The sequence below is a fragment of the Ursus arctos genome, unplaced genomic scaffold (assembly GCF_023065955.2).
Source record: "Ursus arctos isolate Adak ecotype North America unplaced genomic scaffold, UrsArc2.0 scaffold_6, whole genome shotgun sequence".
Taxonomy (NCBI): domain Eukaryota; kingdom Metazoa; phylum Chordata; class Mammalia; order Carnivora; family Ursidae; genus Ursus; species Ursus arctos.
Window position 1 is genome coordinate 21139102 of NW_026623078.1, and position 13774 is coordinate 21152875.

Consider the following 13774-nt stretch of genomic DNA (forward strand, 5'->3'; position numbering starts at 1 on the left):
CTGAAGGACTGAGGAGAACACAGGCATAAACACTGTCTGTCAACAACAGCTCAAACTCTTCTCTCTTCTGCTTCATTGTCCTCAAGGAATTCCTAAACTTCAGAGTTGGTGAGGGTACATGGGACAGTGAGGGAGGCACAGATCGAGAAATGTATTAAAATGTATGCAAATAAATGTATGGCAGCTTTCAAATTATTTTCCATGGAAAGAAAGTTGACTCCCCAGTGGTCACAAGTACTTACTGAGGGCTTACTGTGTTAGACATTGTGAGAGATAGAAAGTTCAAGATCCAGGCTCTGCATTCAACAGGTGTGCAGTTTAACTGTGAAGCTGAAAAGGCAGAAAAGGAAATATGTGTGTATATACACACACTCTCATGCACACACACTCACCCGGCCTCACACGCCCTCACACTCACATACTCTCTCTCACACACACACCCCAGTACTCCCAAGACTCAAAGAAGGACTCACAGTGAACTAGAGGTAGGATTTAGAAAGGGTCTTCAGCAAGGATGGGGTGGGTGGGTAGGGGGAGGTATTTATTTCCACAATCAATCAATGAGAAAAAAATATTTGTATTTTCAATCCATTTGTTTTGTTCTGATCTTCAGATAAAAGCTTTTCCATGAAATACACCGCAATTTATTTGTCTTACTGATTAATTATCGAATGTGATATAAATAATCAAATACACCGAATGAAGAATCAGAACCCCATAACATCATCGAAAAGGAATCTCTGTGCCTTTCCATTATTGCCATGAGTAGCAAGTTATTGCAACAGTTTAATCGTGGAATGATTCAAAATTTCTGTTAACACATTCCAGGCTTTCAATCAAATATATAACTTTGCTGAAATGCAGAAATATTTCCAGTATAAACTGGACGGAACTGATAAATCAGCGCTTCATTCTCTTCAACATCAGATTCAAAATGATGACCGTTTTTCCGAGCTGCAAGAAAAAGACAGTGTTAATTTTTAAAAAGGTAAAATAAAATTTTCAAAAGGCTACTTTATAACATTTCTTCCTATCGTCAGCCGTATTAAGCGGGGAAAATACCACCAAAAAAGGAGAAATGCCTTATAAGATTTCCCCCAAATAGAGGAGCACCTGATTTATCGCCTACCGAACGAGCGTCTACACCTGCCCTGCACCAGATCCCAGATCCGGTGTGGGGCTCGCTCCCCGCTGATCCAAACACTAGGGCCTACTGCGTGCCAGACTTGCCGCAGGGCCCAGGGATGGAAATATAACCAGGGCAAGGACCTAGCACTCAGGAAGCCTCGTCTAGTAACCGCACAGAATCGTATATTGGGTGTTTTCACAGTCTACCTTCAAGGACATGCTCCCAGAGTAAAGAGAACGGAGAAACTGGCAGAGCTGAGGCCGACGGAGAAGCGAGAGGCAAGGCAGAAATGTGACACACAAGCAGACACAAAGAAGTTGGCTAAAGTGGGAGCGTGAAGCAGGGAAGGCTCGACTTGATCCTCAAGTCGCAATAAACACAGGCTTTGAGGCATTTTTTTAGAAAGCAGGATATTGGGAAATAGAGATAAAAAGAAATAGCTCCGCCACGTGCTAACCCTGCAACAAAGTCCACGTACTGCCATTCTCATTTATTCCCGCACACACGACGATTAATACTGCACACAGCAGAACCTAGCTTTCAGTTCCGGGTTTTGGTCACGAAACGACCCCTTCAACTGAACGTAACCAGAGTGAACTCAGGAGGAAGTATGTTCCTAAGGAGTGTGAGCAGGAAGGTCGAGAAAACTCTGGGCAAGCTTGAGAGAGGGCGCAAACAGAGCATGCTGAAGTTCACGCCTGGCCAAGGTGATGCCCTGTCCTTGCAGTTGTGTTCGTAGCTCTGTCTCACACCTGTATCACTCAATGAAAATGTAAGCATCTAGGGGCACCTGGGTGGCCCAGTCGGTTGAACGGCCAACTCTTGCTTTTGGCTCAGATCATGGTCTCGGGGTCCTGGGATCGAGCCCCGCGTTGGGCTCCATGCTCAGGGGGGAGTCTGCTTGAGATTCTCTCTCTCTTCCTCCCTCTGCCTCTACTCCTCCCTCCCACTCTCTCTCTCAAATGAATAAATCCTAAAAAAAAAAAAAAAACTTAAGCATCTACAACCAAATTCTCCATTTTACCCGCAAACATAACAGCATGAAGATGTCTCTGCGTTTTCCCCATGAAAGAGGAGGAAAAGCTTATTGACTGTCTCCAATGTGCCAACAGCTGTAGATAGGCAGCCTTACAATCACAGACTGATGAGTATATATTCAATTTATATCATTTTCTTAGAAAAATAACATCCAATTCTCAGAGAATGTTAAAATTAAAACATTATTCCTAAAAGAAGAGGAATGAAGCAAATTTTTAAAAAATAAGAAAGAAAGAACAAGAAAAAAGAACTCAATCTTTACACTGCTGTTCAAGAATTCAGAGCACTTTAGAGTGTCCAGTAGCATTAACTGAAATAATTGTCCTGGTTTTATTTGAATGCCTAGTATCTCAATTTCAGGGCTTTTGCATGATTTAACTTTATGTTAAAGTTAAACTTACGGAACATCTACAGAGCAAAAGAGTAAACAAACTTCAGATGAGGGCAATTTCCTCCAAAACTACACTAGACAATAAAATTATATACCCACATATTACCTTCAGCAACAAAGAACTCGGCTAAGTAAAATGCAGCCTTCACAGCATTAGGTGCGTGGGAAATGCCTTCTAAATTCCCCCACTCATAAGGTGCTTTCTCTGGATGCCACTGGACACCATATACTGGATACTTGTACCCTGCATGAAGAACACAAACGAGTAAGTATTAAGAATGGTCTAAGGGGCACCTGGGTGGCTCAGTCGGTTAAGCATCCGACCCTTGATTTTGGCTTGGGTCGAGCTCTCAGGGTTGTGGGATCGAGCCCCATGTTGGGTCTGCTTGTCCCTCTCCCTCTGCTCCTCCCCCCATTGCACGTGTGCTCTCTCTCTCTCTCTCTCAAATAAATAAAACGGAGTCATGTTTTATATCCTATGTAAACCATAACTTTATAACTCACAATGTCAGAGTAAAACTGTGCTCATTCTCCCAGAGACAAAATAAAGAATTTCAGTTCACAGAGTTAACATCCACAACACATTTCACTCATTTTCAACATTTTACAGTCCGTAATTTGATTTGCTTTAGTAGGTAATTAGAGGACAGTAAAATAGTTGAGCCTCTGAATACACCCCAGTCAATAGTCAGGTGCCTGTGTGATTAGTGACACAAGTTTCTTCCGTGATGGGTCTGTTTCTCCCCACCTCATCCTGCGTTTTCATCCCCTCCCATAATGATGTATTCATAGGAGAATGAACGATGACGCACATTTTTGGTGTCCTTTTATGTAAGCCAGTTTGTCTTGGCCTAACTCTGTCCCTCTGTCTGTGGAATGGTTCCTAACCTCATGACTGGTGTTTCAGAGGGGTCATCAGAGGCTCCCTGGAAAGTGGCTTTGTGGACAGTTAGGAGGCTACCGAGGAGTCCAGGTGGAAGGTAGTTAATGCAGAAATAGAAGAGGGCGAAGCTGGAGGGAAGGGAGGTAACATTTGCAAGCATCTGGGGAGCAGAAGGTGGCACACATTTTTTAGATGTGGAGAACGAGGGCAGGCAGTCAAGGACAACATCTAAGTTTCTACCTTAGGATGATTTGGTGAATGGCAACACTCTCGCGGAAGCAGAACAGAGAGGAGGGAAACAGTTAAAGAGAAAATAATCGGCTCCCTTTCCAATGGGCTGAGCAACCTTCCCCAGAATTCCCCAGCTATTGTCTATAAACCCTTGGACCTCTGACTTCCCTGGGCCAGCAAGCCAGTGATAAGGCCAACCTTTGAATAATGCGAACTACAACCACTTTATTCCAGTTCACTCCGCTTCAGTACCCTGGCCTCTCCCCTACTCAAGGACTGTCTACTGTTTGTAGGTTCTCATTCGTAGGACTTTGCTTCCTTGCACAGCAGTGATCTTTTTGGCCAGGAATTGCTCATTTTCATTAAAGCCTCCTAATGTGGAAATCCCTTAAAATCTGGGGTAAATGTAGTTTTCTCCAGAGAGAATTATTTATATTAGCTTCTGCCATAAACGTTGGGACACTCTCAGTCTGTGATGACTTTAAACATAATTTTTACTTGAGATTTATTGAACTTCCCAGTTAGTTTTAATGCAGGCCACAGGTGACCAGCGTGTCACTATGAATGCTCAAGGCTTAGTTACCACCACCCCCACTCCCGTAGGGTCAAGGTTCAAGATGGCAACTCCCGCAGCTCTGCAGGCAGGCTTTGTTGAGGGTCCTGATGCATGGGGTACCTTCAGTGGAGGGGGTTCCTGAGCTTCCTCTCAAGTTCTCCTGGTTCAATAATTATGCTGGTTTAAATACTCCACTTAATAATATAACATCAAATAATACCATATAATCCAGTAATTCCACTACTGGGTATTTACACAAAGAAAACAGAAACACTAATTTGAAAAGATATATGCACCCCTCTGCTTATTGCATCATTTACAAAAGCCAAGACATGGAAGCAACCTAAGGGTCCAGCGATAGATGGATGGATAAAGAAGATGTGGCATAAACATATGATGGAATATTACTCGGCCATAAAAAAGAATGAACTCTTGCCATTTGAGACAACATGGCTAGAGCAAGAGGGTATGATGCTAAGTGAAATAAGCCAGACAGAGAAAGACAAATACCACGTGATCTCACTCAGATGTAGAATCTCAAAAGCAATACAAACAAAAAACAGAAACAGACGCATAAATACAGAGAACAAACTGTAGGTGTCAGAGGGAAAGGGGCTGGGGGTTGGACAACATAAGGGAAGGGGATTAAAAGTTACAACTTCCAGTTATAAAATCAGTAAGTCACAGGGAGGGATGAAAGGTACAGCACAGGGAATATAGTCGATAACACTACAGTAATTTTGTATGGTGATCAATAAGTACACTTACTGTGGTGAGCACTGCGTAATACAGAGAACTGTCCCATCCCTACGTTGTACACCTACAACTACTATGACACTGTATGTCAACTACACTTCAATTTAAGAAAAGCACTTCACTTAACTCCCAGAGGGTTTGGCCTGAGTATCCTGTCACCTCATCGATGTACAGGCATCCCTCCACTTTCCAGAAGTCTACATTCTGCCACTTCACTGTTAGGAAAGACTTACACTAGTACAGTAACGGCTTTTCTTCATAAAAGCAAAATCCTCTTCAGCTTTCTTTCAGTTAGTGGAAACAGAGACTCGTGCAGGTCTTTCATAAAACCGAAGTGGCTTAACGTGAACTTTTGGCAAGTGGAGGGATACTCTCTGCTCTGTGCCGTTGTGGCTTAGGGGTTTCATAGGAAGGCTCTACTTTTGGGTAGTGGGGTAAACTTGTGTTTAGGAACCTGTTTTTCTGAACATGAGTCATATTTTTTGTTGTTGTTTGGAGGAGAAACTGTCATGTCCTATCATAATTCAACACTGCTAGAAACAGAAGTCATTCTCTCCACTTACTCTACTCTCCCTTTATTCTTTACGTTCCTTCTCCACCACTCCATCCACCAGATGACCCAGGTACATCACAACCGATTTGGAACACGGACAAAAATACATCTCCTGTCCCCCAAAATGCCCTAGCTTCTATCTTCACTCTCCAGAGTAACATGATTTCATTTATAAGAGAAGTATAAAATCAATATATATAAACATAAGTGAAATACAGTGTATATGTGCCATGATATATACCTTCCATGGTTGAAATAAACTCAGTCTTGCCATCTGTATTTGTAGTTAATACACTGAAAAACTTCTTTAACTCTTCATTCATCGTAAAATTCTAGAGTATAAAGATAAAACAAACTCATTACTTCTGTAGTTAATCTAAAGGCATTAATTTCACTGTTAATCAATGTGATACCATCATGGAGAGGCTCCACTTGTGGAAATTTGCAGTCAGAGGTTCTGTTGATAATGACTTCAACAAGTCAGCAGGAAAATTCTGGAACATTCTGCTCTGTGATGCACCTGAAATAATTTAAGCACAAGAGAAATAATTTAAATACAGAAAATATAAAATCCACTGAAGTCACTGATCTATGGCCCAAAAAGCGCCATTATTAAGATACAATCAGGTGACTAAATGATAAGCAAAACATATCATTTCCACATATATACTCTAGTCAAACACAAAATGAGTTTAACATACAAATTCAAATATGTTCCATAATTAAGTACTTTTCTTCTAGAATTTTAACATGAGTAACTAAAACCCTTCTGATATGATAATTATCAGGCCAGCCATCAAGTAAGCAGAAAAATTTATCTTGAGTTCTCTTGAAAACAGGTACAATTTACCACATGAATATATTTTTGTTTTCTCAGGAAATGATCCAGAACTTTCAACTTATTTTCAAAGGTATCTGGAATTTAAAAGGTTTAAAAATACCAACAATGTAGGAAGGAACATTAAAAAGGCCAAGAAATCTCTACTCAGTAAATAGACCAAAAAGAGCAATTTACCTTGACGCAGCTTTCCCCAAATGAAGCCTCTCATTCAGCGTGCTAATGGCTTCCATGAGAATCCCTGCACCTCAGATAATAAAAATCCACTCAAGTACCTTACTTCAGTGGATTCTAGTCCTTTTTTACATAAACTTGGTTTTTCACCACATACATCCAAAACAGTCTGACCTAATACATGTACTTCCCACAGAGTTCTTGCAAGAAAGAGCTCTGAAAAGTGTAGAGCACTGTATGGGTTCTGTGTATAACAACTACCGCTTTCCAGCCAAAAAGCCCGATGAGAACAGGAATATTTGACAGCACTCAACTCTGAGGACTCAGAGATCGGGTAACCTATGAGAATCGTTACCTATTTACACAGAGCGGTATAACAAGGAATTTTCCTGGTCTTTGTCCTGAGTTCCTGACAGGGAGCTTCTAAAACTCTCAGCAATTCCTGAAAATTGGAGTGTCTTCGTAATACCAACAAGGTGACTCATGGGGGGCCCCTAGATAGCTTCGGGATGAGGTTGATCATCAGAAACATCAACCACATGAGTAGAGTAGGTTAGGACTCTGAGGCAGCCTGGTTTCCAGGGATGGAAAGGCGACTGGAGATTGTGCTCAGCCACACAGCCAATGATTTAACCAATCCTGCCTTTGCAGTGAAACCCCGATAAAAAATTCTAGACAATAAAGCTCATGGGAGTGTTCCAGCTGGTGAACACATTGACATGCCAGTAGGGTGATGTGCTCTGACTCAACAGGGAGAGGACACGGAAGCTCTGCATTCCCTCCGGGACCTCAACCTATGTGTATCCCTTCCAATAAAATTGTTAGTGCAAACACAGCACTTTCCTGAGTCCTGTGAGTCATTCTGGTGAATTACTGAACCTCAGGAAGGGTCATGGGAATCCTCAAGATTGTGGCCTGTTGGTCAGAAGCGTGGGTGGCCTGGGGATGTGACTCGTGGCTCGTATCTGAAATAAGGGCAGACTAATTGGGGAGATTAGCTGTAACTATGGAGTCTGCACTAACTCCAAGTGGCTAGTCCCAGAATCGAATTGTGTACACCACAGCTAGGGTTAAAACAGAGTACACAGCCAAGGGAAAAGTGCTGTGCTATCATAATTCATAGCTACCATTATGCGAGTTGTATTCCAAGCACTTCACACAGTAGCTGGAAAGCAGTTACCTTATTTACTCTTCACAAACAACCCTAAGAGGAAAACCCTTTAAAATCAGGAAATTAAAGTCGAGGGAGGTTAGGGGCGCCTGGGTGGCACAGCAGTTAAGCGTCTGTCTTCGGCTCAGGGCGTGATCCCGGCATTATGGGATCGAGCCCCACATCAGGTTCCTCCGCTATGAGCCTGCTTCTTCCTCTCCCACTCCCCCTGCTTGTGTTCCCTCTCTCGCTGGCTGTCTCTATCTCTGTCGATAAATAAATAAAGTCTTTAAAAAAATAAATAAATAAATAAAGTCAAGGGAGGTTAAACCATTCCCCAAGGAAAAGGGATGAAGCTAGGACTCAAACCCAGGTCTAATTTTAGAGGTCTTAATCATGCATGGTCCTGATATTACTGCAGGCAATGAGTTAACAAACTCAAAACTCCTAAGCCATCTTCACAGCTCAGTACATCGTTCACATCGTCAGCCTGTGTGAATAATCTACAAATTAGTAAACACTGAGAGCGTTTCTGACTTGGATATTTGCTATTTACTCCTCCTGCCCAGGTAATATTTTTTAAAAGGTCAAAAAGAGGGGCGCCTGGGTGCCACAGCGGTTAAGCGTCTGCCTTCGGCTCAGGGCGTGATCCCGGCGTTCTGGGATCGAGCCCCACATCAGGCTCCTCTGCTATGAGCCTGCTTCTCCTCTCCCACTCCCCCTGCTTGTGTTCCCTCTCTCGCTGGCTGTCTCTATCTCTGTTGAATAAATAAATAAAATCTTTAAAAAAATAAAAAATAAAAAATAAATAAAAAATAAAAGGTCAAAAAGAGAATTCTCACCTTTAGTGAAGTTCAGCGGCATTGTAATTCCATCCGTATGTGTGAGAGTTAATAAGGACTTTCCACTAATCAGATATGAAAGCTCCTCGAATCCCAGGCAAGTGCCCCACACAGGAAAATAGTCTCCATCATCAAAACTCTAGGCAGAGTGAGAGAGAAAACTAAGCTTCTTCAAACTTTTCCAAACAAAGATTATACATTGATTTGTCATTACAAGACAGGCGCCTGAGTCATGCACATGTTTCTAAAGAATTTTCCAGGATCCATAAGTAGGCTATCACTTCCTCTTTCCTCAGATCAAGCTCCTACATAATCACTCAGTTTCAGTCAGAGACCGACAGCTGCCAGGCAAGTACCAAGCAATACAAGGATCAGTTAGGGACTGCAAACATCGAAGATCATGCTGGAGAGATGTCCACTGGTACATCTTCCACGGATCTAGCTGCTTTGGATGGCTGTCTGCTTTGCACACACGCTGAAGTCCTTCCCTCATCATCTCGGAATTTATAGTAATGGCTGCATTATAGCACCTTCAGCTAATCAAATTTAAATCAGGGGAAACCCATGATCTGGAAGGAAAGGAACAGTCCGTAAGGAAAAGGCTAAGCAAAAGTAAAATAACTGTGTATAGAGTAAAAGTTGTCAACTGAAGAAGTACAAACGTACCGAGCTGCTTCAAAGGGAGTCACAACAACGAACATGAACGGAGAAAAGTCTTCTAGTGACTGCCTTTTCGGGTTAAGTAAAGATTAAATCCGTATGGACTGATGGTTACAGAACGGAGTGTTGCAACTTTTCTAAAAGCAGTGATTTTCCTGCATAAATTGTAAAATATAACCTAAAAGTCACTCATCTTAAATGAGGAAGTGGTTAGGGTTTTCTCTTTCTGTTCCTTTCTGAGAAAAATACAGAATTACGGTAATTCCTATCCTTGCTATCCTACGGTAGGATTTTTAACACTTTCTATGCAGGTCTGGGAAATTTTCTTTTTAGAAGTTAGAATTGCATGCATTAAGTTGAAAGGCCACACTGCATTTACTTCTAATAGACACAAAGGCGGGTTTCACTGCTCAGTTTCCATATGTACCAAATTTCATTGCTCGACTAAATGTGAAGTCCTCGCCTGCTGGGACCACATCTTTTACTCTCTGTGGATTCTCCGCAGAGCCTAGCAGAGCAAAGGACGCAGAGTAGGCCTGAGGAGATCTAACAGACTTCACTTCTCAAGGCTTCTTCAGTGAGAGCTTTGTGGACCCAGGGGCTGTAGCTAAATTAGTTCAAGGTTGCTGAGCTTTCTTCCTTTGCTTTGAAATCTTCAAGTAGCTAATTACATTTCAAAAGGTAGACTTTTGGCTCTTAGGCGTTAGGTGGCTCCTTTTTTTTTTTTTTTAAAGATTTTATTTATTTATTTGACAGAGAGAGACAACCAGTGAGAGAGCAGGGGGAGTGGAAGAGGAAGAAGCAGGCTCCCAGTGGAGGAGCCTGATGTGGGGCTCGATCCCAGAACGCCAGGATCACGCCCTGAGCCGAAGGCAGACGCTTTACGACTGCGACTGCGCCACCCAGGCGCCCCAGGTGGCTCCTTTTTTTTAATTGAGCAAGCTGGTTATATGAGTCCCTGGATACAAAAGGAAACATGACTATTTTATGATGTTTATATATATTTTCCAAATGCATTTTAAATCACCCACATTATAAAATTTCCGCTTTGTTCACTTTTTCAAAAAAAAAATCCACTGAGCATGTACTCAGTACATCGTACCATATTATATGAAATGAGGAATACCTCAAAGGCTGTTAGAACCATGAACTCTGCTGAGACACGAATAACTAATCTCAAGATATTCTGTCTTCTGAAATATAAGCTCCCGAAGGTCATGGAGCCTGGCATATTACCACGTGGGAGCTAAGTAAATGTTTGAACTATTCTACAACAAAATACTCTAAAAGTTAAGAGAGAGTGGGATGCCATTCCTGTTGGAGTTGGGAAAGAAACCTCTACAGAAGGGGAGTAGCACCTTAGCCTGAGAAGATGGACCAAGTTGTGAATTAGTGATGGAATGGAAAGAAACAGACTAAGCCAATTTAAAAGTAGGAGGACACAGAATATATGCTAGAAATACCAAACTGGCTTCAATTATGTGCCGAAGGAAAAGCTAGAAAAGTGGGGCTGTGGACACACCCTCTGTGTCTTGATCTGAAGACAATGAAAGGCTACAGATGATTAAACAGCCTAGCCATTAAAAGTTTTTAAACAAGTATCTCATATGCTAAAAGCTGTTCTTTAGGGAAATATTTAAGGGCAGGGGGAGGTACAGGGGCCAGCAAGATCATAGCTCAGGAGAGAAATAACAAGGATCTGCCTGGTGACTGAATGTGGAGTCTAGGGTAACTGTGAAGAAAGGGCAAATAGGATTGAATAAGTTGCGACGACGAGCAGCTTTCAAGAGGAGATGAGAATTAATAACATATGAACAATGCCTGGTACATAAAAAAAAAAAAAAAACAACAGCTTACTAAGCCAGCATGAGGACCTGGTTCCTATCAATGAGCACGAACAGAGAGGGCCAGTGTGCGGGGCTCTGGTTCCCTTGGAAGGTCACAGGAAACAGGTGAGCACTGCTGGGATTGCTTAAGAACAGGAAGCTCAAAAGATAATGGGGGGGGGGGTGAGGCTAGGGTAATTGTGAGGGAAGTATTACCACATGCTTAAGAAAGAATTATCCTCATGGAAAATTACAAAAACCCACATGGAATAATATGCAATAACTGATATCTACCTGTTTGGCAAAGTTGTAGAATTTTTTGGCTGTGAGAGCATAACCTGACTTCTTGAGATCAACGCTTCCTCCAGGGAAAAGGATCCTGAAACAAAGAAACACACTTTATTTTAAGACAGCTTCTTCCTTAACACATAAGCAACAATATCACTAAGGGAAGTGAGAAAACTGTGGCAAAAATATAATATTTATACTCTTACACATTCGTAAACTACCACAGTTAACATACTTCTAGAAGCATATATTCTTCCAAAACTTGTTCAATAAACAAGTTTATTTTTGAGATCGAGTGTGGATAAGTTAAGGATAAATAAGTGGGGGAAGGGAGGTGAGTACACAAAGCTAGAAATGAAATCAAGATAAAATTCCAGGTACAGCTAGGTTTGAATCAAGGGATCAGTGATGCCAAAATCAATTGCAGGCCCATAATCATGAATCGGTTTTGGATCTCAGAGAATTATTTTTAATCAAAAAGAACAAACTGGTCATAAAAATATATGTAGGCTAGAATTAAATATCCAGGAGAATTTAATTTTTTATTATCACTCTGAAATTTCTTCTAAAATATGCAGACTATTAAAAAATTGAAAAAAAATTACAATTCTGGAAAAAGTCTGGGAGAAAAGAGGCGATGTCATGTTTGATTTTATTTTACTCTACCCATAAAGGAGAAATACAGAAAAATATTTACTATGTTTTCATATCAACTTTTTAAATTAACTTTAATTTTAAAATTTATAACAAGTCTTGAAATAACTAAAGATATTCAAAAAAGATTACAAAAGCTGGATTAAATGTATTAAAATTTTGAAAATACTTATATACAAATTCGAGATATATGAAAGCTCACTACTTTTTAAGAGAGAGAGGGGGCGCAAGAGAGCACACACGCAATGCGGGGGTGGAGGGGCAGAGGGAGAGGGAGAGAGAGAATCCCAAGCAGGCTCCACGCTCAGCACAGAGCCCAATGCAGGGCTCAATCTCATGACCCTGAGATCATGAACTTAGCCAAAATCAAGAGTTGGATGCTTAACCAACTGAGCCACCCAGGTTCCCTGAAAGTTCACTTTTGAGATTATTGTTTGTTCAACAAATATATTCTGCTTCTTGGTATTAGCTTGGAGAGACAAGGATGAGGAATTTTTCATAGTCTAGTAGAAAACATAAAACCTATAAGGTAGAACCATGCAGAAAACCCTACAATTAAAGTGGCTTAATGAAGACTCATTAGCAGGTCTCCCTTTCCCTTCACTCAGTGTCTAAAAAGCTATGTCTGATCAAATCTGGTGTGTTTAATGCTAAAATCCTTTCATAAAGTAAAATTTGACTGTCTTTCCCAGATTGAGAAAGTGCTTTAAAAGCAAGACATTGCCTTTTCATCTCTATGTCCCCCCACAAAGCAGTATGGAGTCCACTGTGTAATAGGGACTCAATAAAGGTGATTACAAAGTTGCTTAACAGTATAGCTCATTTTCTGGCATATATTTTTTGTGTATTTTTGAGGTTCTACCATATATTCTGACCTGGACTTACTAATCTTGTCTGTGCAAATAATGGGCACTGTAAATGTTTTACTCATAGCTTTAAAAAAAAAAAAAAAAAAGGTAATAAACACAGTTTTTAAAAATGGAAAAAAAAGAAACTCTTTTTATAAAAGCTTTATCATAAAATAGACTCCCTCCACCCAACTCCCAATCAAAACCAACTGGGCGGCTCAGTTGGTTGAGCGTCGGTCTCGTGATTTGGGCTCAGGTCATGATATCTGGGCTCAGGTCATGATCTCAGGGTTGTGGGATCGAGCCCCATGTAGGCTCCATGCTCAGCACGGAGTCTGTTTCTCCTTCTCCCTCCCCCTCTGTTCTTCCCCCGCTGGCATGCATTCTCTCTCTCTCTCTCTCTCTTTTATAAATAAATAAATAAATAAATAAATAAATAAATAAATAAATAAATATCTTTAAAATCTGTGTGTTCATCACCTGATCGATTATACTGTGCTAATCTCTTCACCCCTACCTTAAAAAAAAAAAAAAAAAAAAGCAAATGGGAGTATACTATAAATACCATTACGTGCCTTGTTTTTTTAATATAACAATATTACATTGTTCACATAACAACAGTGATCCAAACCAGCATCTGTTATCCTCATTTTTTTAAATCTGTGCATAATACTCTATTATATGCGTGTAGTCTATTTTTTTTACCCAATTTCCGACTGATAGACTACTGGGAGGCTTCTAAACTGGGGGTATTTCAGACAATTCTACATGTACGTTTGAGCCTAAGTTTGCACATAACAGGGGCAATATGTCTATAAAATAAAATTCCTTCTGACAGACTTCCTGGGTCAAAGGTATGTGCATTTTTAATTCCATTTCAATTTCAACAGATATTGCAAAACTACCCCACAAAAAACTATATAACTTACATACCCATAAAGTATGAGAATACTTGTT

General features: G+C 40.8%; 1 protein-coding gene across 1 annotated transcript in view; it reads right to left on the reverse strand.

Annotated features, from left to right (window-relative positions):
- Window positions 1-557: 557 nt before the first annotated feature.
- GGH (gamma-glutamyl hydrolase) overlaps window positions 558-13774 on the reverse strand; it is a 29215-nt gene continuing 15998 nt past the window's right edge. Inside the window, exons 4-9 of the mRNA XM_026516424.4 lie at window positions 11322-11406; window positions 8542-8680; window positions 5951-6057; window positions 5779-5869; window positions 2665-2802; window positions 558-954 (exon numbers count right to left, since the gene is read on the reverse strand). Of these exons, the coding sequence (XP_026372209.2) occupies window positions 833-954; window positions 2665-2802; window positions 5779-5869; window positions 5951-6057; window positions 8542-8680; window positions 11322-11406 (682 nt within the window). The 3' untranslated portion in view covers window positions 558-832. The remainder of the gene's footprint in view (window positions 955-2664; window positions 2803-5778; window positions 5870-5950; window positions 6058-8541; window positions 8681-11321; window positions 11407-13774) is intronic.